The sequence below is a fragment of the Phyllobates terribilis genome, unplaced genomic scaffold (assembly GCF_046119375.1).
Source record: "Phyllobates terribilis strain yellow unplaced genomic scaffold, ASM4611937v1 Scaffold_8__6_contigs__length_399053987, whole genome shotgun sequence".
Classification (NCBI taxonomy): domain Eukaryota; kingdom Metazoa; phylum Chordata; class Amphibia; order Anura; family Dendrobatidae; genus Phyllobates; species Phyllobates terribilis.
The window spans coordinates 128,464,939-128,491,057 of NW_027362768.1; the positions used below are offsets into that span (position 1 = coordinate 128,464,939).

The 26,119-nt window shown below is 41.2% G+C and overlaps 1 protein-coding gene across 1 annotated transcript in view; it reads left to right on the forward strand.

The window, feature by feature from the left end:
- XPR1 (xenotropic and polytropic retrovirus receptor 1) overlaps positions 1–26,119 on the forward strand; it is a 144,515-nt gene that overhangs the window by 90,808 nt on the left and 27,588 nt on the right. Inside the window, exon 3 of the mRNA XM_073643284.1 lies at positions 25,467–25,568. Within this exon, the coding sequence (XP_073499385.1) occupies positions 25,467–25,568 (102 nt within the window). The remainder of the gene's footprint in view (positions 1–25,466; positions 25,569–26,119) is intronic.

Below are 26,119 nucleotides of genomic sequence, written 5' to 3' on the forward strand. Positions count from 1 at the left end.
TTATCTGCACATTACTGAATGACTTGTATGTCCGTCCCACCTGTACATTGTTGTCTTTCCTAGAATTGTGAAGGTTCATTCCTGTTGTGCCCCAGGTGCCAGACTTTCAGTAATTATAATCAGCGCCAATGGCCAATCACCCGGTCAATATAAAACTCATTTTGAGATGCAGGAACACGCGCCCAACAACCTGCAGCAAACACTTGTGCATTGATCCTGACAATTTCGCCTTCCCTTGTGTGGAGAGAGGAGGGGGCTCCAGGCTTCATGTTGTCATCTGTTGTCTCTGCCTCGTCTATACCAGGGCGGGGGGCTTGTCCGGTGATCTGGACTTGATGCCGTCCAGTTGAGACCAGCTGAATCTTCACACACGTTGTCATCGCTGCCAGCGAGCCTGCCGACCATCGTTCTGCTCACACATTGCAGAGCCATTACGTGATGTCATGTGAAGGCAGTAAAATGTCCGTGGCCGTGTATTCCTCCAGTATTCCTCTGTAAAAGGGAAGCGATCGACAGAAGAAATCGAAGCACCAAGCACGTCATGCCAATCCAGTAGTGGTATAGACAGTATATGTATATTATGCCAGGGTATGGACACCGGAGTAGGTTCAGGATTGAAACCCTACAATGGGCGAAAGAAAGCATTTAATATCAGGTGTGAGTTGACCTCTAGGGTAACGTTATTTTTGGTTTAAGCTTCGTGAGAACCATTATGTTGCTATTATATGTTATATGTTCACACAGATTGTGCTCCAAAATCCACATGAACTATTTAAAATATTGTTTTAATAAAGGTATATTCATGCAGAATTTTTTTTTATGTTGATTTTTTGTGGCTAAAAAAAAACCCATGCCACAACAAAAAAATAAAAATGTATATATGTATATGTGAAAAATATATGCTTTTATGTGTGGGTTGGTATTTTTTTTTTTTCGCTTCACTTAATTTAGTAGCCAAATTTGAAGCTGTTTTTCTACCAGAAACTACCCAAGAATTCAGATCTCGCTGCTTCTTCCATGTGGAAGTAAAACTCGTGAAAAAATAATGCCACCATGTGCACTACAGGCACTTCCCATTAAAATCAGCATGAAACGTCTTCAAAAAGTAGTCGTAGTGGTGTTTTATGTGAATTTGGAGCAGAAAGCTATGCTGTGAACAATACTGTACTGTAAGCTTATAAATTGATTTCAATGGGAAAACACGCTTACAGTGCATGTACCTTTTTTTTCCCATGTGGAAATAGAAGCAACATGTCAATGTCAATTCTTCAGGTGTTTCTGCTTGGAAAAAAAAGAAAAATGTTCCAAAAATTTTTTTTTGGGAGTATTTTTGGGACTCTGAATAATCCATGACAATAAAACTGTATGGACATAACCTTTGAGTATGTGCACACAGTATCTTTAAGACCCCCCTGGACCCGCTGAGGTTTTCCTAGCAAAGCTGCTTAAAGTAAAAGCCTGCAGCCTTTTTTCTGTTATTTAAATCATGACTAACTAGCGAGCAGCCTCTTGACGGAAACTGCCCGAAGAACGAAGATGCTGCTACTTTTAATCGCCTCAGTATTCAAACCCTGAAGTAGTTTAAAGAACAAAGTACTTTATGGACCTAGGTCTTTATTCAACCTACGTTACAATGTAAAAGACTGAACATGTGCACAACAATATCGTTTGAACATTGCTGTGCATTTTTATTTTTTTTTGCACTGTTTTTTTTCCAGAATTTGGGCCTGATTTATCAAGACCGGGATTGTTCACGTCAGTCTAGATGAGGGGGCATGCTGGAATCAGACACTTCTGATTCATGAAGAACCTCCGTGTGCCATGCCAGAAGGGACTGGAGTGAGATTTCTCAATGAAGGAAACAGTGTCCAAAACCAGGTGAAAAAACTTCAAAGCTCCTTTTATTCTGCTATAGATGCGACGTTTCAACCAGCCATACGTCTTGATTGAAAAAGACCTATGGCTGGTCGAAACATGGCATCTATAGCGGAATGAATGGAGCTTTGAATTTTTTTCACCTGATTTCAGACACTGTATCTTTTTGAGTTTTTTTCCAAGTGGACTCCTTGGGACTTCTTTGATGGTGCGTCTACACTTGGGCTTAGGTGCCCTTTATAAGTGTCTACAGTTGGAGTGCTGCGATCAATCTTTACCTGTATGGAGTGAGATTTCGAGAGTGGGGAACACGCCACAGCTTGTCATGAGTTAGCCGAGCTGTAGTATCCCTTCCCAGCACCGCTCATTTTGGCTCCAAGTTGTGCCCAAACTTTGCAACTTTTCAAACCTTTTTTGGCAGAGTTCTGGCGTGAAAGCTTTGATGAATTGTGCTCCTTGTGTGCACATAACCTTATAGCTCCAACAAGCTTCAGCACAAAGCTGTCCTAAAACATGGAGTCAGTTATGTAGTGATGAAGTTCCCTCCTGGTTTCCCCAACATGAAAATAACAGGTGTCGGAAGTCAGGAAACTGGAGACGATGGCTGGCATCCCACGGATGAGATTCGGATGGCTTGAATTCTGAAAATGATAACTATGGGCATATGGAGTACGAGCACAGCCTCTTCCTCTGGATGTGAAAGGGTACGTGCCTCACTTGGTCGTGTCCTTATGAAGGTGTCGAGGGTGGGAAAAAATAAGAGATGTTTGGTTTACCGATTCCACGGCCCTGCCACCAATGAGTGCACAGAAGCTTGCACCATGTGGCGGTACAGAACTTTTATTTACTTCTCTACCAAATAGGTTGATCTCTGCTGTATACATTTAGGTCCATCAGTGTTTTGGTTATGTCCTAGTCCATAACGTGAGAAGACTTATTAGTCGTTGCCTTAATTTTTCATCCATTGAGGTCTGGCACATGCAGCATGAAGGTCACTTACAGGTTTTCATTGGATAATTTGGTCTCTTCTGCTGCACTGTATATTGGTGTGATAAGAGAAACCCACCCAATCTCGTAGGGGAAATGTCCGTATAATTACTCCCCTCCCATGTGGGGGATCCAGGCTGACTAATCATTTAACAATATCTGTTTCTTCATGTAACGTTTAACCTGGACGCAGCTGTGCAATCTCTTCTCATTTATCATTTTGGTACAAAGAAACAAAAATTAATTGAAATTCTCCTCACCTTCCCCACGACCTAAAAATCAAACGTCCATCAAAGCAAACAGCTTTTCCTTTTAGTGCCAGTGAGTGTCTTTCCGTCCCTTTAATTATTTATGCCGTATTGTTTTAATCATTCTGCTTTGATATCTTCTCTTTTATTCGCGCTCGTTCGTCGGGGTTCATTTCATCGTTCTATTTAGATAACAGCGGAATTGATTTAACATCAGGATTCTAGGAATCTACCAGGTTAGAGGAAGGGTGTTTTCCTACATTTGATCCTGGCCTTTTAATATCAGAACATTTTTCTTTTATATCATTCATGCTTTCTCCGAAAGCTTGCAAACATATTTTTTTGTTAGCCAATAGAGGCATCACTCCTAGAATGCTTTGTAATATTTTTTTGGCATAAAAACTGTTTACATCTTCAGTCGTGGACAAACGTTTTGAGACTGGCACACAATTTGGCTTTGACAGTCCCAAACAGTCTGAGGGGGGCTTCATCAGAAAAAGTACCTTTACCTCAGTCCTGTACTTTCTGCAAAGTGATTCTGATGAAGCCACCTTCAGACTGTTTGGGACATGTGTCAGAATGATTGTCCAGAGAAGAAAAGGTGAGCACTACTACGAGTCCTGTGTCATGCAACAGTAAAGCCTCCTGAGACCATTCATGTACGGGGGCTTTTCATCCATGGAGGGGGCTCACTCACAATTTTACCCAAGGCACAGCCATGAATAAAGAATGGGATCTAATCATCCTCCAAGAGCAATTTCTCCCTATGACACAGGAGTAATTTGGTGATGGACAATTCATTTCCAGCATCATGTAGACCATGTCACAAGACAAAAATGATAATTACCGGTAAGTGCCTTGGTGAACAAAACATTGTCATTTTTGGTCCATGGCCAAGAAAATCCCCAGATCTCAATCCCATTCAGAACTTGTGGTCAATCTTTAAAAAGGGGGTGGACAAACAAAAACCCAAAAATTGTAATAAATTCCAAGCATTTATAGGCCAAAATGTGTTGTCATCAGTCAGGATTTGGCCCAGAAGCCAATATTCAGCCGCCAGGGTGAACTGCAGAAGTCTTGAAAAATAACAGTCAACACTGTCAATATTGAGTCTTTGCATAAACTTGATGTATTTGTTCATAAAAGTTTGGAAACTCTTGAAATGCTGATTAATCATCCGACTACAAGATCTAAAAACACTGAAACAGCAAAATTTGAGAAAGACCTAATTTGTCCGTGTCAAAAATTGTGTCCACAACTATATTTTATATCATCCATAAAATGTTTTTTTTTTAATAATAATGTTGCTTTATTTTGTGAGTAAAAGCCCCTTTTAGGTGGACCGATAATCGGCCAGACAAGCATTTAGGAGAACATTTGTTCCCAGTCATCGGTCTGTGTAAGCATGCCACATATTTGGATGTGGGCTTACAGACATGGAAAATGCCAATTGCTGAAATACTTATAGTCCCCAGCTCAAGCTCTTCCTTTCTGGCATTGCTACTGTCTTTATTGATAGACTGCAGCGTTGATATCATGACTATAATACATGTGATCACTGCAGCCAATCGGTAGACTCAGTGGCTCATAACGTCGACATCTGCATCACCCCTGAGCCCAGTGATTGGCTGCAGTGATCACATGCTTTGTAGTCGTGACATTACCGCTGCAGACTGTCAACAAAGACCGGAACAGTGCAGGAGAGTTAGCGCTGGACCTGGGGAGGGTGAGTATTGGTTTGTTTGGCATTTTCCATATCTGCATGCTCAAATAAAAAAATGATCCTGGACATTTCACTTAATGGTTTGTCCCCATATTCCCATACAGTTTGCATTGACCCTTATAAAAAAGCCCTAAATAATCACTGATCGGCTTGTTATATCAGCGATCATTGTGAATTCACTATTTTGTGAAGAAAAATATCTAAATGACTTTATTTACACCAAAAACAGGGAAGGTTTAGAAAATGTAACAATAGCCTGTTGTCTAATTCATAAAAAAAGAAAAACTGAAAATAAATGATGTACCTGCTAAAGTGGCATTGTCTTACCGTCCACGTTACGGCCGCAGCAACCGTGATACTATGGAGGCAGGCTCCAATCATCACACGGGTTCCAAGATGTCTGAGAAAAATCCTAGAAAATGAGGGGTTTCCGTATTTATTGCCTTCTCTCCCACTTATCTCGTACAGATTTTGTTTCTGCTAATTGCTCACCAGACAAAGGACGGACTGTAGCCTTGACACGGACCGCCGTTACTGCCGCTCGGAGCCTGCTGCTTTTAACCTTCCCTCCATTCTGCTCTACAAGGCCCTTCTATATAATTGCACATTTTCCCCATATGCAGATTTTGTGCTTGGTGCACACTTCACTGCTCGTCGCTTCATCTCTCAACCTGATGCCATTTAGTAAAGTCTGTATTATATTGTAAAAGCAGAAAGTGGGTTAATTCATCAATGTGTCCGACAAATGGCAGAAATGCGTCTAAGTATGTGATGTTCCCAGAGCGTCGTATATTCATTAAGGTATTGTCTAATCTTTTAGGCTGGATTCACACGCAGCATTTTTTAAGGCACTTTTATTTTTATTCTTTTTGTCAACATCACCATTGGCCAGATGCTACTTTTAAAGACCATAGCTAATCATTGAAAAGTTTACCTGCACCTTATAGCTTAAAGCTTACAAAATAAAAAGCACCAAAACCAGTAAAAACAAAAACTATTTGCTTGAAAATAAAAAATGCTGTAAGAATTGCTTCATGCTGATCTGTACCCACACATAAAGTATACGGCGTATACGCTGTATATAGGACCTTCTGTGACTGCTTCTTTCTGCATTACAGCATATAGCACACTTGCTCATATAATGATTTGCTCATTTCCTACCTTAATTACTATTTCAGTCCATTCTCTTCCCCCCTGCTTTAAATTTAATTAGTTGCTTTTTCGGCGGTCTCTCATCTGATTTCTATTTTTCTGCATTTTTCTTTTCTTTTTTTTTTATAGAAAAAAAGCAGTGGCGGGTACAGCCATAACACCAGGATGTAAAAGATAATTGGTTTCTGTACCTGGCTAATTTGATACACAATACATGATGAGTTCCCTTTAATAGGAGACGCCTTGTATACATTGCTGTCCTCCAGCAAACAGATGTATTCCTTTACCTGGTTGTCAGCATCCTGAATGGTCCTGTATACAATGCTATTTTATCTACTTGTTTATTCAACGGGAAACCCATAAGTGATTGCCCCCCCTCCCGTCTTCCTATGCTTAGCACATTACATGCCGTCCTCATTTTCTTAGAAAGTATATAATAAAAATATCGCACATCCCAATATACCCAAGAAGACAGGATTATTTCCATCTGAACAGCTGCAGAAAATAGCCGCAAGATGAACTTCTCTGAAGACTTCCTGAGCGTTTATTGGGCCAAGAAGTAAGGTTGGGATCAATGCCAGGATGCTCCACACGAGCCTTCTTTTTTATTATAATGTATTTTAAGATGAATGATTATTAATTCTGGTAGCTTCAGTTCTAATATATGATCAGATCCAGTTTTTAAAATTAGTAACTGTATTGCCAAGTTTTTAGCAATAAGGTTCGGATACGGCTTTAAAGAAGGCAACCACTTGTAGTATAACGCAATTTTATTTATAATAGTTAATTTGAAAGATAAAATACAGAATGAAAGGAATAGTATGATATTATGATATTGCATACACTTTTGTAGATTAAAAGGTTACTAAGGTTAAATACTTATAAAGGTTACATACTTACTATTGGATAGAAGAAGAAAAAAATTTCCCTAGTAGCATATACATCATCTGTCCGTAAACTTCAGCTGGAGAAGCGCTCAGCGATGGGCAGAGAATGCGTACTAGGTCCCCTACACTGTGAAGAGTGTCCTCTTCACAGGTCCACAATGCTTCTGCCATAACTGAATTCTTCAACAGCTTTATACTTTAGAAAAACGCTTACCCAACCTAATATTATGTAAGCATGAAAGTTCATAGGTTGTTGTCCAACATTCCAATCCTGTGACAGTGGCCAGCTATCACAGATGAGCAATACTGGACAAGACCTGTTCATGGACCATTCTTCTTCTCTCATAATATTTACATATGATAAGAGTAAATCCTACACTGGGTTATAAATCAGAACAAGGTTTTGTTCCCAGACAGTATATTGTGTTAAGAAGCTATGTATCAGTGAGATACATTCACAGATAAAGTACACATTAACACAGAATATATAATCAGAATATTGATTAACCCCTTAACAACGCTTGCCGTATTAGTACGCACATTTGCGTACCCCCGGTTCAGTGAGGGCTCCGGCGGTGAGCCCACACTGAACCGAGCACATGTCAGCTGATTCTTACAGCTGACATGTGCCCGCAACAGCTGCGGGTGGAATCGCGATCCACCCGCGGCTGTTAACATGTTAAATACCGCTGTCAATCTCTGACAGCGGCATTTAACGTGCGCTTCCGGGTAGCGCGTCATAAGCCCCGCCCATCGGCGACCCCGTCACGTGATCGCGGGTCACCGATGGGTGGGCATGACAACCCAGGGTCTGCAGCAGACGCCTGTGGTTGTCATGATCTTGTCGCTATGAGCGCCACCTAGTGGTCGGCGCTCATAGCACAGGACCATTTCTGCTGCATGCAGGGGATCTGCTGGTCCCCTGTATGTAGCAGAGACGATCGGACAGTTGCTGCTTCTAGTCTCCTATAGAGACTATTGAAGCATGCAAAAAGTAAAAAAAAAAAAAAAGTTTTTAAAAAAATAAAAGTTTAAATCACCCCCCTTTCGCCCCATTCAAAATAAAATATATATATAAAAAAAACCCTACATAGACATATTTGGTATCGCCGCGTTCAGAATCGCCCGATCTATCAATATAAAAAAAAATTAATCCGATCGGTAAAGGGTGTAACGAGAAAAAAATTCTAAACGCCAGAATTACGTTTTTTGGTCGCCGCAAAATTGCAATAAAATGCAATAACGGGCGATCAAAACATCGGATCTACCTCAAAATGTTATCAATAAAAACGTCAGCCTGTCGCGCAAGAAATAAGCCCTCACCCAGCCCCAGATCACAAAAAATGGAGAGGTCTCTGAAAATGGCGCTATTTTTTTTTTTTTAACCAAATTTTGGAATTTTTTTTCACCCCTTAAATATAAAAGAACCTATACATGTTTGGTGTCTATGACCTCGTAATGACCTGTAGAATAAGAAGGGCAGGTCAGTTTTAGCATTCATAGAAAAAAAGAGAGGGGTCGCTCACTGGTCTATTCGGGTGCTCTGAAGAAAAGAGTAATCTCAATTGCAAAAAGAACTTCGGCACTCCATACATGAAAATATAAGAAATATTGTATCTAGACTAATGTCACTTTGAAAAATGAAGTTTTTTTGCGCATAATTTGGCCAATTTATGTGTGCCCATCAACCACGACAAGGTCACCTTCGTATGATGGGAAACTACGCTATGCTACCACTGGATATGCCACTCTTGGGCTGTAAGCCTGTATGGACAATATGTCTATGCTTGGGCTTTTAACCTACAATGTATGGGCTGGTAGAGCTAGTTAAAACCACCTGTGACTGAATGGGAGGGACACATGGTCAGAAAAAAGGCTGTCAAACTTCTAATAGTGTGAACACGTACCTGCTGCAATGCTCCAGGAGCGGGATCCCAAAAATGATTAATAGAAAAAAGAGAGGGGTCGCTCACTGGTCTATTCGGGTGCTCTGAAGAAAAGAGTAATCTCAATTGCAAAAAGAACTTCGGCACTCCATACATGAAAATATAAGAAATATTGTATCTAGACTAATGTCACTTTGAAAAATGAAGGTTTTTTGCGCATAATTTGGCCAATTTATGTGTGCCCATCAACCACGACAAGGTCACCTTCGTATGATGGGAAACTACGCTATGCTACCACTGGATATGCCACTCTTGGGCTGTAAGCCTGTATGGACAATATGTCTATGCTAGCGTAGTTTCCCATCATACGAAGGTGACCTTGTCATGGTTGATGGGCACACATAAATTGGCCAAATTATGCGCAAAAAACCTTCATTTTTCAAAGTGACATTAGTCTAGATACAATATTTCTTATATTTTCATGTATGGAGTGCCGAAGTTCTTTTTGCAATTGAGTTTTAGCATTCAGTGAACGTGGTAAAAAAAATAAATAAAAAACAACTGTGGTATTGCACTTTTTTTGCAATTTTACCGCACTTGGAATTTTTTTCCCGTTTTCCCGTACACGATATGGTAAAACTAGTAATGGCGTTGAAAAGTACAACTTGTCCTGCAAAAAATAAGCCCTCACATGGCCATATTGACCAAAAAATAAAAACGCTATGGCTCTGGGAACAAGGGGAGCAAAAAACGAAAATGCAAAAACAGAAAATGCTCCGGGGCTTAAGGGGTTAATGGTTGGATACATCATAATGGGTTTCAGATAGCCACTTATATTTTTTGGTAGTACAATAAGCTTCTCCATCTTAAGTCATATGCCTGTAGTCTTATTTACAATTTTGTGCAATGTCTGTCTCTGGTTCTACATCGGATGACAAACACAGCGTATACAAAAGGCTAATTCCCTTCAGTAATTAAGATTAAACCTCAGACTTGGCAAACTTAACCTAATGCTTTAGTATGTCTGGACTAATGACCCCTAGTCTACTGAGGTAAGACACCTACAAATGCTGACATGTCTGGTTTATATTTCAATATGGATTTGAAATATAAAATAGCCATTTTTCATGTTCATACTACAGTAACTTAGGCCACGGCCCCCCACTATCAGTATTCGGTCAGTATTTTTTCTCAGGAGTGAGAGCCAAAACCAGGTGAGGAACAATCAGAGAAAAGGTATAATAGAAACAAGTCACCAATTCTGAATTTATCACCCACTCCTGGTTTTGTCTCCTACTCCTGAGAAAAAATACTGACCAAATACTGATAGTGGCCCCGTGGCCTTAGTCTGAGTATAGTGTGCGGTGGATCTCAGCCGGCTTCTCCTCTTACGCATCTGAATGATTGACAGGTCTCTTCTTTGCGTGTACAGTGAAAGATCTGTCTATCATGGAGATTTTAGGGGACACATCATGGTGACAAGTCTTCTCAGACACCTAGTTATGGGCCAATATTAAAGTGTTTTTGCTCTGAACTAGTTATTTGTAATGAGGGGGAGCCTGTCCCTGATTCATGCTGCCTGTGGTTTAAGGACTATGAATCACCTGACATGTTTCCTTTTAAAAGATTGTCCAGCTCCATCCATTTTTTACACCCATTTGTCAGTCTAAAGCAGGGGTGTCAAACTAAAATGGGATCTGGGGCTGCTTATAAAAATCCTATTAGGGTGCTTACCGTATTGTTCAAACTGGTGCACCACACCAACCTAGTGCCCCACGCCGTGCCTCTGAATACAGATATGCACCATAACATTAATATATCATTAGCCAGTGTCCAACCCACCATTCAAAATATAAATTGATAAGCTAGCACCATACCCCCAATTATCTAAGATTACCCCCTTTTACCCCACCCAATAAAATATAAATTAATTAGCCACTGTCCCCCCTACCACCACTCACAATTAATTACAATTCCATGTCCTTTCTCCCAACCTCCACCCTCTGTTCATGTGAGTCCATCTCTTCCCTCACCCCATTCATTGCAATTCCATGTCCTCTCTTGCCCTCCTCCAAAATATTGCAATTTCATGTCGTCGCTCCCCCCCTTTAATTCAGAGACAGGAAGTGCTGATGTCACCATTCCACCAGCTGCTGGACCTCTGCCGTCTGATTAGTTGCAGTGGTCATTTGACCTTTAGCAGCGTATGATCATATAATCTGCGCAGGATGCTGGTGTATGCTGGTAGGTGAGTGTGACTGAGTTTATTTTTTTTACATTCAACATTATCGCAGTTATTAATTGTCTAAACAACCTCTTTAGGCCTAGAGTTCTGGTGATAGACATCAATTTGGTTCTTAAATGGAATCTGTCCGTAGGATTAACTCGCCTAAGCCGTCTATGTGGGTATGTCGGTCATAGGAAGCTGAATAAAATGATACCTTGATATCTCTAATCTGTTGTCTTCGTCCAGAGAAATCCATGTTTTTCTTGTTATGCAAATGAGTGGTTAAGATCTATGGGCTGGACATGGATCTCCCTGAGGATCTACCTCCAGAGCTTATTTTAAATAAAAGGGGTGTTACCAGTGTGAGACATGTAATGACTGACAGTCTGCTCTCCTGATCTCACTGCAGAGCACTGTGTGATTATAAAGTAACTAACACAGTACAACTGAACTGAACTTGTCTTTTTGCAAACAAATTTCAGCTGCTCCTATCCTGCTGATAGCAGAAAAACTAACACTTCTTTACTTTAGCTGTCATCTCCCACAGCTAGTGTGGGGAGAGTCGGTACAGCTGAGCTATCAGCACTGTGAGAAGAGAACTACAACTGCAGATGTGTTTGTAGTGAGAAAGTTCTGCTGTACTGCCCCTCCCCCACACTGGCTGCCAGTGAATTAGTTGAAATCAGGCACAGCAGAGCTAACCGTGCTGTGGGAGGACAACTGCAGCTTTAGATGTGCTTTTATAAGTGCTGCTGAGCGTGATTAGAACGGTCAGCCATTACACATCACACTGGTAATGCCTCCTTTCTTTTCCAATAAGCCCTGGAGGCAGATTCTCTATAGATATCAACAGCTTTTTCACATATAATAAAAACGTGGATTTTGTCTAGATTAGGACATCGGATCTCAGATATCAAGAGGCTAACAATGTGGCCTGTGAACATAAGGTCGTGCGCCACGGATGTAGATGACGACTATTCTTCATACACCTATTATGGTAATGTCTTTTTTTTTTTATTTTAGGTCATTCTTCCAGGTTCTCCATTATTCGCTATGAACCTATATGGCCATTTTTTAGAGCCTATTATTGAACAGTTGTCTTTAAAAACATTGGCGCTATTTTTCCGCTTCTGGTCACTGGTTCGCTCCACTTTAGTGTCCTGAAATCTCTTCTCGAGGGAACAGTATAATGGTTTCTACAAAGAGAAATACGTGATGGGTCTGGCAGGTGTTGCTGTAGGATTAGCGATTGTGCATTATCGCTTCCACTCACTCCAACGCACACCACCCCCTCGCTCCCCATCCCTTCTCTCTTTCTATGGAACAAAAAATACAATTTTCTCTAAAGCAGCTATTTGCTGCCATTTTAAACACGCTTGAAATGTGTCAGTGGGGTCACAGATTCCATCTCTCTCAGCAATCCCCCCTCCAATCCCTCCCGGCTGCATATAATGTGCATAAGAACTCTGATTGCTGCTTACTCGGGGGAGGGGGAGGTTGCCTCCTCTTTATCTTTTTTTTTTTTTTTTCTCACAACTTCATTAACCTCTTCTCAGCTTGAGTCCAGTGTGTAGATTAACCCCTTTAACTTGCATAGATGGTCATTTTCTCCAGCATAACCTCTGCCCTTTACAACCTGTTGAGCATAGACCCACATTTTACCTTTCATCGGCTTTGCTTCACCTGAGACTTGCTCCTACCCAAGGCAAAATGAACTGCGATGGCATCAGATTAGCTCATGTATGAACACTGGCCAAGGTTTTTGTAGCCTGGCCATTTCCATAGTCATTACACCTTTAGATTAATCAGATTTATATCCCTACAGATCTGTACCGTCATAGATTTAGAGTCTACACACTGTGACCTTGAAGATTTTTCCATGCAATCTCTTCATATTTGGAAGCCTGCTGAGATTCTCAATTGACAAGTGTCTTTTTCTCTGAGACCTGCTAAGCACTAGTCTATCAACACCTTCACGCCTGGATGGCTGCAGAATATAGACTGCCAGGTGCCAGCAGGTAGCTGTTAGTGGTCATGCTGGGCGTAGAGCTGTTGGCAACGTCCCTTGCTCTGATTGGGGGCAGAACGTTATGTGGTTCGGAGGTGGTAGTTTCCTTTGTGTGACAATCAAGAGGTTTCTGGGGTGACATGGTAACCGCAAGCAAGAGCTCTGTGATTGGTCGTCTCTACTGTACACGATACATTGCAGCAAAAGGAAGTCCTGTTGACACGGAGACAACACTTCTCCGATTGCTCACTCGTTAGAAGTGTAACGAACACAGCTCATCAAACACGAAATAGTTAATTGAATCAGTCATGAGCTTTCTGCAATCTATAGCGCTCACCGTATTAATTTTATATCCATCCCTTTGTTAGGGTTTCCATAGCTTCTTCATTCCTTGGGCAGTCTCATATTTTTAATTCATTTATTATTTTTTTTATTTTACAACCAGTCCTCATTGATGTGGTTTGGAATTTCTTAACTACAACATTTAAGATCAAAATTGATGAAACTGGGAACTTAAAATCTTATCAGGTGAGCATTAACTAAGCGACCGGTGGCACATCGTCATCGTCCTGAAGAAGTCGGCCATGTTCAAATTTCTTGGCCGATAATCGGACAATAAGTCTTTTGTTCTTGATCACTGAAGATCCTTTATGGCCTTTCCAAGAAAGAACGTTTCCACAAAAATTTTAAGCCCTTCGTCCAATGTCATTGACCATGTGTGGCCAGATCTTAGACTGAAATGTACATGTCTGCGTCAGTGAAATGATTATTCACCAGATGATCATTCCTTCAACTATGAAATGAAGAAAAAGTACTTATCAGCTCACCCAGGTCTAGATGTAACTTCTAGATCCAAGTTAGAAAGGCGACGGGCGCACAGAAGGAAATCCCAGCTGATTCCTGGGTGGAGTAGCACTGAAGAAACAAATGTTTGGTTCAGCAATTCCAAGAAAATGTAAAACTTTTGGCTTGGCTGCCACCCCAGAAACAGGTTATGATTAAGAACCCTTGTGGTTCAAAACGCCTCATCTCTATCTATGTGATTTTTCTTGTCTTTTGTTTAAACTATATTTTTAATATTTTGGAATAAATAATAAATAATTTTCATTTTCTTAGGATTACTGGATTAGACTTGATCCAGTGAGCGATTCTCATGCACCATTGGTAACTCTGTGCTGACTTGGTGTGACCTCCCACTAGGACCCGAAACCAGTAGAAATCCCAAAGAGTCCGAGGCACCAGAGAGAGTTCATATATGAAAAAACGTAACTTTTATTCCATGGTTAAAAATCACACAGAGATGATACAAAAATGCAGTAGACATGGCAACGCTTTGGCCATAATTGGCCTTTATCGAAATAAAAGTTACAATACAGCTTTCATAGGCTTGATAATGGGAGATTAAAGCTAAAACGTCGCCCCGTCTACCTAATTTTTGTATCATTGCTGTTTGATTTTAGCAACGGAAGAAAAGTTAATTATTTTCATAAATTAACTTTCTCTAGTGCCTTGGACTCTTTGAGATTATTACTGGATCAAACATTTGTTTCTTCATCCACCATCTGTCTTATTTCCATGGCCACCTTCAGTGATGTTCAGCAGGTCTACAGGCTGTCTGTCTGTGACTCCCTGTCTTTGGACTCTCGCTATTTTGGTTATTCCACATTATAGCCTTAATAGCAGGATAAATTTCAGCTGCACCGTATGTAGACTCAGCATTATCCCAATGGACCTCTCTAGTGCTAATGATTCCCTTCCCACCCCAACCGAATGTCTGCTTGGCTTTGTGTCCTTGCCCCGGTAAATCATCCACCTCGACCATCAGTCAACATTCCCACTGCAGTCACTAATAACTTCTGTTTCTTTAATAGAAAGGAGCACATATTCATTTTCCAATATTTCTGAGCCCACATCTGCTCTGCCGATAATTACCTCCGTGGCCTGAGGCTGCCGACTGCAGAGAACCCTCCGTAACTTGGCTACCTGTTGGAGAGAGATGCCGGCGGCTTGAAGCCATGTGCGGAATGAGAAAGATCTCCCTATTCGATCAGATAGTGATAATGAGTGTTTAATCTGTATGATACAGTTCTTAAACTAATAGGAGTTACACCATTAAACTGGTGCTTTATGGCGCCCTCACAGCCTATTCCCTCTGATGTGCTAGCAGTGTGCTGAACTAATTATGTTTTATCCTGAAAAATAATGCCCACAAGGCTGGCTCTACGGAAAGACACCCTCCGCTCTCCTAGTGCTTCTCTGGACTTCATTACGTTGGTTAGATGCTTCGTACGTGGAGCGGACATGGTGGTTATTAACGTTTGCTTTCTTGCTGCAAATATGCAATATTGTAATGGTAAAATGGAGCAGCAGGTTTATGGGACATTCATTGTAATTCATTTTTTAACGGTTGATTCCACCAGTGGTCTTTCCCACAAAAGACGTTAGACATGCCTAAATAGAAGTCCTAAAAGGGAGTCTTTTCAGCCCAAACTGACTGTATAAACTAAGCATGTAGCCTATAACCCCTATAAAAGCACACATTTAGTTGCCTAATTCTTGCCTCCATTATTCAGAAACTTAAGTTAAATCAAATATGCTAATTAGGGTGCTTAGGCACTCTGGGTGTGTTTTTTAAGCCACGCCTTTCTCTGGTGATTGACAGCATTGTCTTGCCTGACTTTTCTCTGCAGACAGTTCTAGCTCCAGGCAAGCTAGCGCTGCCAATCACCAGTGAGTTATTCGGGGCCTTGTAAAACCAATGGGCAGAAATGTGCACTGAGCCTCAAGGGTACACCGAGCACCCGAATTACCATATTTCAATCAACTTAAGTCTTTGCAGAACGGAGGCAATGATTAGGACACTAAAGGTGTGATTTGTGTAGGGGCTATATTTCCTACAAGGCTATTTGCTTAATTTATACAGTCAGTTTTGGGTTGACCGATTGGCTTTCACAAGGATTTTGACTTACCAATTCTTGCTACATGCAAGCGGATGTGCTGTTGTTCACACTATCAGTATTTGGTCAGTATTTTACATCAGTATTTGTAAGCCAAAACCAGGAGTCAAAGGAAAAGTATAATAGAAACACGTCACCACTTCTGTATTTTTCTCTCACTTTTTTTGGCTTACAAATACTGATGTAAAATACTGAACGTGACCTAAAAAGAACCGGTCACCATGAAAATCCAGTCCAGTCTGCAGCTATCATGTTCTAGAAACCCGGGGGAGAGGAGTAGATTGATTGTACAGTTTTGTGAGAACAAATTCAGTATAATCTGTGATTTAATAATTTGAAGAACCTATATTATTTCTGGGATTTGGGTCCAGTGGGTGGTCCTATCAGTGACTGACATCCATCAATGTATGCACTTATATAAACAAAGCTGTCAGTCACTGATAGGACCACCCACTGGACTGAATACCCCAGAAAGAACAGAGGATTAAAGGATGAAATCACAGGTTACACTGAATTTTTACTCACAAAACTATATATTATAATCTGCTCAGCTCCCCCTGCTCTATAACATGATATCTGCCAATTAAACTGCATTTTCATGATGACCGGATTCCTTTAAAAATAAAAAATAAAATTTTTCCCAACAAATGAGCTCTTTGCTTGTTCATTGGGTGATTGTCACCTTGTTTAGATAGGTCAATTATTGTACCCATACAGTTATCATTCTTACCCCTCTGTCGGGCATAGTGTTTAACAGTGTCAATACAGATGAGAGCCGTCAGCGGGAAGAGCAAACCATTTAATGTTTGTGGGGCTTTCTGACACCCCCTAACAGATTATATCGGTGGAAAGAAGGATGAAGCCATTGGAATTTCACCTGCCGATCCTTTTGTTTGATAACCCTAGCAGGAGCTCTCTTATAGAGATTGCGGGAGTGCTCGGCTTTCCTGTGTATGGGGGTGTTAAAGAGGTCTAACATTATACGGCTGCAGTCACTCTATGTAACTGTAGACTTGTGAAGGCTCACATTGCACAATGTGAGGATTCTCCACTGCCGATGCCGGGAGTGACAGTCATATGACAGCAAGTATGCGATAAGCACATTTCGACTCAACTGTTTCTGGCCTCTAACAATACACTTGAACGTCTAGTTGGAATGTGCCCGGGAGTGTGCGTATCGTATATGGCCTCCGATACCAAAGAATCCTGACAGCGTGCGGTGCACGTGATGTGAGGATTCATAAGTCTGCAGTCACATAGTATGACTGCAGACTTATAGTTTAAGACTGGACAACCCCTTTAAGAGAGAGAGCTGATGGCCGAATTTTTTCAGCTGACAGTTACTGTATGTGTATGACCAGCTTTAGTCTTCCATATGCATGAACTATCTGCTCAGAGAGACTTTAAAATGTAAACTGCCCAATACTTCTCTTCCCCATACACATCAGATTGCCAGCCAGTATGTTGGGCCAACTTTAAGCCAATGTGTTTGTAGACTTTACAAGGACATTCTTAGCCAAACCTGAAGATCACCCAATTGTGCTCTCTTGTCAGGTTATTTGAAAAGGAATTGAGTTGTCTCTGGGAGATGACCAGTATGGAGGCCACCATTACTAGTACCACAGGAACCATTATACTGGTTTATTAGTCTCTGTGGGAGCTTCTCCATTAATGACTCTGGGAAAGCTGATAAGAAATCTCTTGTTAGAGCTGCATTGATTACAATAGTGGATTGGACTAAACTGTAACCAAAGCGGTTGTAGAGCAGAATGTGGCCACTAAATGTTTGGCTATGAGACATAGTTATCACGTTAAGGCTGTGTGCCCACGTAGCGTTTTACAAGCGTTTTTCATGCGGAATTTCCGCAGCGGAAACGCTTGTAAAATGCTTGGTAACCCGCACCCCATGATCCCCAATGGGTTTCCGCAACTTCTATGCACATGCTGCGGATTTTTCCGCAGCGTTTATGCCGCGTTCAAAAATCCGCAGCATGTCATTTAATTTTGTGTTTCCGCATGCAGAATTGCCTTTGTCCAATGCATAAAAAACGCAAGGCAATTCCGCATGTGGAAAACGCGTGATAAACGCGCGAAAAAAGCGCGATAAACGCGTGCGGAATTCCGCATGCGTTTTTCCGGGAGAGGACTTGCATTTATGCAGCAGAAATTTTCTGCTTCATAAATGCAACGTGGGCACATAGCCTAAGAGTCCTTTTACACTCCAGAATCAGTGTGCAATCAAAACCGGCTGCCGATCTTCTGACTAAACGCTTGTTTGTTGGGTGATATCTTTTTGTGTTGCACAAAATCTCATTGTTCTCGGCAATCCATAGTCCTGTGTAGCCGAGAAAAATGTGCACCAAGTGATCTATTACAGAGCTTTTTTTCAGCTTGTCTGACAACCATGCTCAAAAATTGTGGCGCACGTTTTTGGAACAAAGGAAACGAATAGGTGGCATGAACTTAGACTAGACAGTCTTAATATTGAGCAGGTTTATGAAACAACATGAACCACCATGATAAATTTAGCCATATCAAAGATGAAGTAGTGCAAATCTTTTATCTAATCTCTAAAAACGTCTTTTTTCAACTATGGATGGTCAAAACAAGAAACTGGCTCCATACAATGAAATTAAACCCTTCCCCTAATTACATATGAAATATTCTTTGTTATTTCGAGAACTAACATCAATACCTTCATGCATTTTTTACTTTATTGTGTTTAGTTGTTACTGTAGTGTATGATGTTGCTGTTCGGTGTCCTTGATTTTCTTCTTACACTTGTTTTCCGGATATTTAATGTATTTAATCCTCTAGATGAGCTGATGGCATTACTGGTTATATTGACTTGAGCTTCACATTTCTTCAGTTGCTAATTGTATCAGTTGGTATAAGATCCTTTTAACAGCGGTGTCCCCATTTCTCATTGTAAAAGCAGACGTTCAGCTCGCTGGAGGACTCAGGAAATGGTTACGTCTTTGATTCCTTCCATTACCTGTCTGCTTCGTTAATGGATTCCTGTCCATAGAAATAATCCAATCAGTCCCGTATCCCAGGCAGATTTCTTGTCCTACTCTGAGACAGAGCCCAGAAACTTTGGATGGTGGGAGGCCTGGAATTTGTCTCTTTGAGGCTGGCAGACACTGCTACTGTTTTTGCCAAACCGGCTATTTTTCTTTCACCGTTAACTAAATGAACTTTGGCGTTCTCACCAGGTTTCATTTGAAGAAAAGGAGTAATTTGCAAATGTCAGTCCCTGGAATGGCAACCGGACCTTCACATACTGGTCCGTTTCTGTATATCGAGGGTTTAGATGCTAGGTGTGACGTTTGATGCATGAGTATATTTGGAGACATGTGAAATGAAAAAATTAAAGCTGTTATGGAGAAACATGGAATTAGAGATTCCCTATTTCATGATACATTGTTTGTAGTGGGAAAATTCTTGCTGTGGAGATCTACATAAAGGAGTTATTGTAATAGGCAGCAGCTCATGAAGTTTGGACGTCTTGACATTTACTCCAGTATAATAAGCCACCGCCAGAAAATTGTAGCTTAGACCTCATTGTCCTGCTGTAGCTCATTACTAATAAATGTACCATTATGATCACAGGCTTAGGAAATATTAAACAATATGTAATACCAAAGCGTGCTCCTCATTTGTCGTTTCTGGTGCACATGAAGCATTTTTCAAACTTTCATTAGCAACCAAATCACAGCCAGGTCGAAGACAATATGGATCTATAAAGAAGCAATTTGACAACCTTGCTGGTTATTATAGGCCCCCATCTTTTCTTACTAAATAGATATGCTGAATAGGTACTTGGTGTACCCTTGGTGTGGCCAAGAGGCAAAGTGCACCGTTTTGCATGCTTTCGCCTCAATCATTTCAACAGTGAGGGTGTGGGGCATGCAAAATCAGTGGGTGGAACAATGCACTCAGCCTCTTGGCCACACCAAGGGTACACCAAACATCCTAATTAGGATATATGATTACATTTCAGTTTCTTCAGAATAGCGGCAGCAATTGGATCACTAAAAATGCAATTTATTTATAGAGGCTACATCTCCTCCAACGCTGTGAGCTTAGTTTGTTCTGTCAGCTTGAGCTCACGGACTCCTTATTATGTTTAGTGACCATTTAATTGTCCGGGTCCTTCCTTATAGGCACATGCACTATTAACTATGTTTTAGGAATGTATACGTATGAATTCTGTAATAGAGAGAATTAAGATAATTCCCCCACCCCTGAATATGTCCCATGTAGGTGCCGATTTAATATCTTATAAAGATTATTAAATTGAGTGATAATAATGAACGCTGGATAGACGTTTAGCCTTGTAGAATTTATCCAGTCTTTACTTCTGTAATCTGGTGTACAATAAATGGTGCATCCTGTTCTATTTCTGTATCCCATTTATTTAGTTTCTTGCCTAAAAGCAGTGTTTGCCCCAGAGCATGCATTGTTTAGTATAGGTTTGTGAAGCTTATCCTCTGAGATGATACAGTATTAGCCAATCTCCAAGTGTATGAAATATCCACAATTCCAAAATAGAATCCTAGAATGTTAGAGTTGGAGGGGACTTCCAGGGTCCTGGTGTCCAACCCCCTGCTCAATGCAGGATTCACTAAACCATCTCAGACAGATGTCTGTCTAGCCTCTGTGTGAAGACTTCCATTGGAGGAGAACTCACCACCTCTAGTGGCCGCCTGCTCCACTCATTGATCACCCTCACTGTCAAAAAGTGTTTTCTAATATCTAATCTGTATCTTCTCCCTTTCAGTTTCAATCCATTGCTTCTCGTGTGCAAATGAGAAAAAGGATGATCCATCTTCTGACATCCCTTCAGATGTTTATAGACAGCTATTAAGTCTCCTCTCAATGTTTGCAAGCTAAACATTCCCAGATCCTTTAACAGTTCCTCATAGGACATGGTTTGCAGTCCGCTCACTATCCTGGTAGCTCTTCTCTGAACTTTGCTCCAGTTTTTCAATGTCTTTTTTTAAAAAATGTGGTTCCCAGAACGGGGTGTTAGGGCATCTTCACGTAGTCCCATAATCTGTCAAAACCATGTCCATTGCAGACGTCCGAGATTGTGCCACAGATTCCACTGTGGTCTGAGCGAACCCTTCAACAACTACTACATATGTCTATCTTTAATTTGTCCTTTAAAATCTCTCTCGTTCTCACACTTCATCCCATCAGAAAAGAGGGTTATTTGCATGATGGAGTAGAAATGAGATTGAGGATATGGGACTGGTTTGTCTCTTCTTGCTCAATAAATCTCTTTATGTGACATCTTTATAGCCATTACTTATAAGGTCTGTAAAAGTGTACGACCGCTATACAGTGCGCTACATGAAGAGGAGCCCGTCTAAATATCTGTAGAATTGGTTTATTTAAAGATGCTCTGTAGTGAAACACCCACACACGATGGCACCTGTCAGGGGGTGCGATATATTCGGCAGCAATTGAACAGTCAGTACTTAAAGTTGATGTGCCGGCAGGAGGGAAAATGGGAAAGCGGAAAATCTGAGCAACTATGACAAGGGCCGAAATTATGATGGCTGGATAGCGAAGTCAGAACATCTCCAAAACGGCAGGTCTAGTGGTGCTGAGGCTCGTGGATGAAAATCTCATTCATTCTCCTTCTCGGAAACACTCAGTTTTTTCGTAGTCTTTATCATTTATTTCAATATCGTTCTACGGCGGCCACCAGAGCATAATTCAGGCTTTTGTTGTTCCCTTTGTACATTTTAAGAGGGAACGTCAATAATCAGACCCCCCAGCGTGAGATGTAATAGAGGTCACTTGCTGGATACCACGGCTCTTCTCGGGGCTCGGCTGACCAATTATCGAGTGGTGTTCCTGCGAGTACACTTGTTTTTTCAGTATATTATAATCGTGAGCAGTCATGAACTCATCCAGATATTAAAAAAGCAATAAAGAGCAGCTGGTGAGATGTAGCATTTGTTACAGGGCTGGCAACAAGTATTATCCATCCGCTGCCGGAGAGCTCGTACGCCGCTCAGTTAGACATTTTTCTCTGCAGCGTCTACTATTATGCATGTGTGTTCATTAATGCGGAACAGTGTATGCAGAAAACATCAAGGCAATATCACTTTATCATAGGGAAATTTCCACACGTTTAATGCTATCAGCATTCTCTGTTTTGCTCCCAAAACCTCATCTCTATGGGCTTCTGTACAGTATTTACTATGAGCCTTATATAAAAATACAATTTAGAGCAATCCAGGTGGATTGCTCCCAATAGCAAACCTATATCATTTTGCCATTTAATCCCATTTTAGCCCATTGTTGTGGACCTTGTCCTATTTTTCTGCATTCTAAATAGGTTTGGTGCTTTATTTTGGATTTTAGCTCCTCCAAAAAGTGTCTCTAGTGCCACCTATGGGTGGATTTCTTTTAAATCCCTGTCGGAGCCCTCGTTGCCAGGTGATTATCCCCACCAGTCTGCCATCTGACTGCTGTTTTAGAGTTGTCGCTCTTCATCAGTAAAAGCTTTGAGATGAGCTGATGTTTGTCAATGCTCATTCCCCATTATTGGCCTGAGCAAAAAAGTTTATTAGTTGGGTGTAAGGATCATTTTTGGTGGCGTAAATGGGAGATCTGTTTGGTAACAGAGCGATTATATCAACAATTACTTTGTTCCCATCAGTATTCATGTGTTATCACTCGTTGGTATATATTTGTATATAATAGTTCGTGTCTTGTCAATGTTCCGAAAATCGCCCCAAGTAAATGGACCATAAGAATTGCTATACACTTCAGATTTATTTGTCCTAAATTTATCAAGGTAAGCACTTCTTACTGAACTTTTTCACCTGTTTTGGCTGCTCAAGCTTCAGCTTTGGAAAATGTAATTTATGCTAACATTTATGGTACTTTAATCATGCTGCCCATGTAATGCTCGGTTGTATAGTTACCATTCTCTGTAAATACCTTCCACCATGTCTACCGAATGGAGACCACTAATAGTTTCCTGTTTCATAATTTCCTGCTAGTGTGTTGAATACCAGACAGCACTTTTATGTGTGTATCATTGACACGACAGATGAGCTGATTGATTTTCGGGAGTGATACCTGGTGGCTAGACGGGAGGCCCGCAGATCTCTTCCCTTCCAGTATCCCTGGCACGGCTTTTCCTTAGTCAGGACTGGCACGATGTCATCTGTGTGTCATGTCGCGCCAGCCCTGATAAATCAAATACCACGCCGGAAGGTAAGCGGTTCGTGAGCCTCCCATCTATCTGCCAGGTGCTCCTGACCTGGAGCAGAGTCCTGCGATCGCTGCGCTCATCTCTAATTGACACTTATTATTCTGCTCTTATATACATGGAAGAATAAAACCTATTGTCCTTGATTAGACAGCTTTATGTATGTAGACACGTCCCATTCTTGTAGAGTATTATCCTTCCATTTCTGTTCCACTCCCTGATTGTACCCACGTTCCCTCACCCTTCTCTTCTCTAACCAAACCTGCACTCCTAACATATCTCCATGTCTGTATTATGTGGCCTTGATGTGCTGCTAGGAAACACGAGGTGTTGTATGGCCGGTGATGGAAACGAATTGGCGGAGATACACATTAGCTCTGGCCCTGCTCTAGTACCCTCCATTATTAAGCATCCTTCTTTTTTGCAAATGTATTTTATACTAGTTGTGGAATTAGTTTTGCATCACAAGAAAGCTAAGATTTGTTATTCTCCTCGAGCAAAGACCCGAAGCATGTGGTATCTGTGATCATAAGCACATCGCATGTGAGAATGTCACTTCTTTAATGTGGCAGACGGCAGCGATGTGTTGTGGACGGTGTGAGCTCTCTGCCGGGGTTATGTACCATATAGCGTATTGGATTAGTAGCTCTTTATGAGCCTGACCATTATAAAAATCCGCAAGTATTCTCAGTTTATTGGCTCCTTGGAATATGAGTGCTTTTAAAAAATGTAAGGGTTCATGGAGTCCTCTCTGATTTATTCTGCAGACATCACGTGTGTATGTTCTTTGGAAATCTGGGTGTTAATCAATATGGCCGCCATTACAGCTTTCATGCTAATTTCTCAAAACTGCTGAATGACAAGTTTACCTGCTTATTTATGGATTTATTCTGCACCCATCCCTGTATAACACAATAGATTTCTAATTCAAGCCTCAACAAAATCTTAGTGTCAGTAGGAGCTCTAATAGAAGACCTGTTAAAGGGATTTTTTTTTACCTTTGACATCTCAGTCACATGGGAGGATTTAAGCAGAAATGTCCTATATATGTTGTCCAGAGAGATTTCCAGCTCGAAAGTTTGGGTCTCCATTCATTTTTATGGGGTTTGGGATGAGGTTCAAGTTCAGGTACAGTTCTGGTACCTGAACCGAACTTTGGACTAAAGTTCGGTAGAACTCAGCGAACCTGAACTTCCACGGATCCGCTCATCTCTAATTGCAATGCAATAAATGCCTCCCTAGCTGTGTCTGACCTCAGCAAAAAAGGGCTTTTTGCCAGGCGCAGACTTGATTGTTCTAGACCTTAGTCTTAACCGGTTCTCTCCAATAAGAAAGCCACTTTAAAGGGTTTCTTTCATCTCCTTAAGTGGGTAAAATTGCAAAGTGCTTGTCGAAACAAGCAACTTTGCAATTGACTTCTTAAAAATCTGCTCTGTTCCAAAGAATAAAGAAATTTTTAGGAGCGCAACCTCCCTCCCCCACCAGCAAGCAAGAACTTTGAAAGGCAGGGGAGTGATGCGCTCATGAAGAAAGATTATACAACCCCTTTAAAGAAGACTAGTCATCAGTATTTTATACCCCAAGCTAATGGCTTGTGTGTAATGATAACCTGCTTGTAGAATTCTAGTTTAGAGAAATCCAGCGTTGAAGCTTTATGCAAGTGCTGGACAGGTCACTCTTGTCTATGACCTGCCTCCCCTGCCCGAGATTACAGCGCGCGCACCGCCCCAGGCAATGATATCGCGTGCGTGAAATGTCCTGATGAGGTTGCAAGATCCGGGGTATTGATCCCCCTCATGCGCAACCCACTCTGAGGAGTCAACCCCAGACAATGGTGATGCTTTCATGAAATCTCCGGCATGGGAAGCGGGTCACTGAGACGAGTGACCTGTCCACCAGAGACCAGAGGCGGGCGGGGAATCGGGAGCATGCAGGAGAGCTGTAGGTGCAGTATCCAGCGCCTCTGCACTTGCTGCTCATTAGCATAAAATTTGAACCCTGGATTTCAATAAAACTTCAAAACCAGATTCTACAGGAAAGGTTGGGATTTATTCAGCATTAAAGCTCCTCTACATATATGGTGTTAGTTAAGGGTGCAAAATCCTGACGACAGGTTATTGTTAAAGAATATAGAAAGTAGACTTCTATTCCATGACACCTAAGGACCTGGATGTCCTGGTGATCCTTACTGTAATCCTGTCCGTCCATTACAGTTGTGATGATTGCTCTCCGGTCACCTTGATCTCACACTCCTGTCCTCTTTCCTTTTTGTCTTGCAGTAACCGACGAGGACAACGTGAAACGTTATTTTGCCAAGTTTGAAGAGAAATTCTTCCAGACATGTGAGAAGGAGCTTGCCAAAATCAACACATTTTACTCAGGTAACCGGACTGAAATCCTCCTGGTCAGCACATGAGAACCTGAGGATCATCCAGACCTTTCTGTTACAAGATCAGCAATACTGCTTTGTGATCCACGAGACAGCGATTGCTTCATCTCTAATCCATATGTCTGATGGGTTCTGGATGGAAAAATAAAAAACCAGGAACTCGATGAAATTTAAAAAAAATAACCCATACTAATCTGTTCAATCACTGCAGCTCCAGTGCTGCCATGTTTCCATTTAGGCTATGTTCACACACGTTGGGTTTTTCAGCGTATTTTGCTGATGATTTTTATGCAAATTTTCAGCTGCATTTTGCCGTACCAGCGAACTCTATGAGAAACCAGAATTCTCTGTTCACACATTTTTTTTTGCGTATTTTGTGCCTTGGTTGGGTTTTTGGAAAATAGAGCATGTCACTACTTTCAGCGTTTTTTTCACCCATAGGAAGTAATGGATGGTGAAAAAAAATGGCAAAATAGAAAGGGGTTCTTTTTTTCACAGAACTTTATGTACATGCATAAATAGAGACAGAAGGACTGTGAAAAA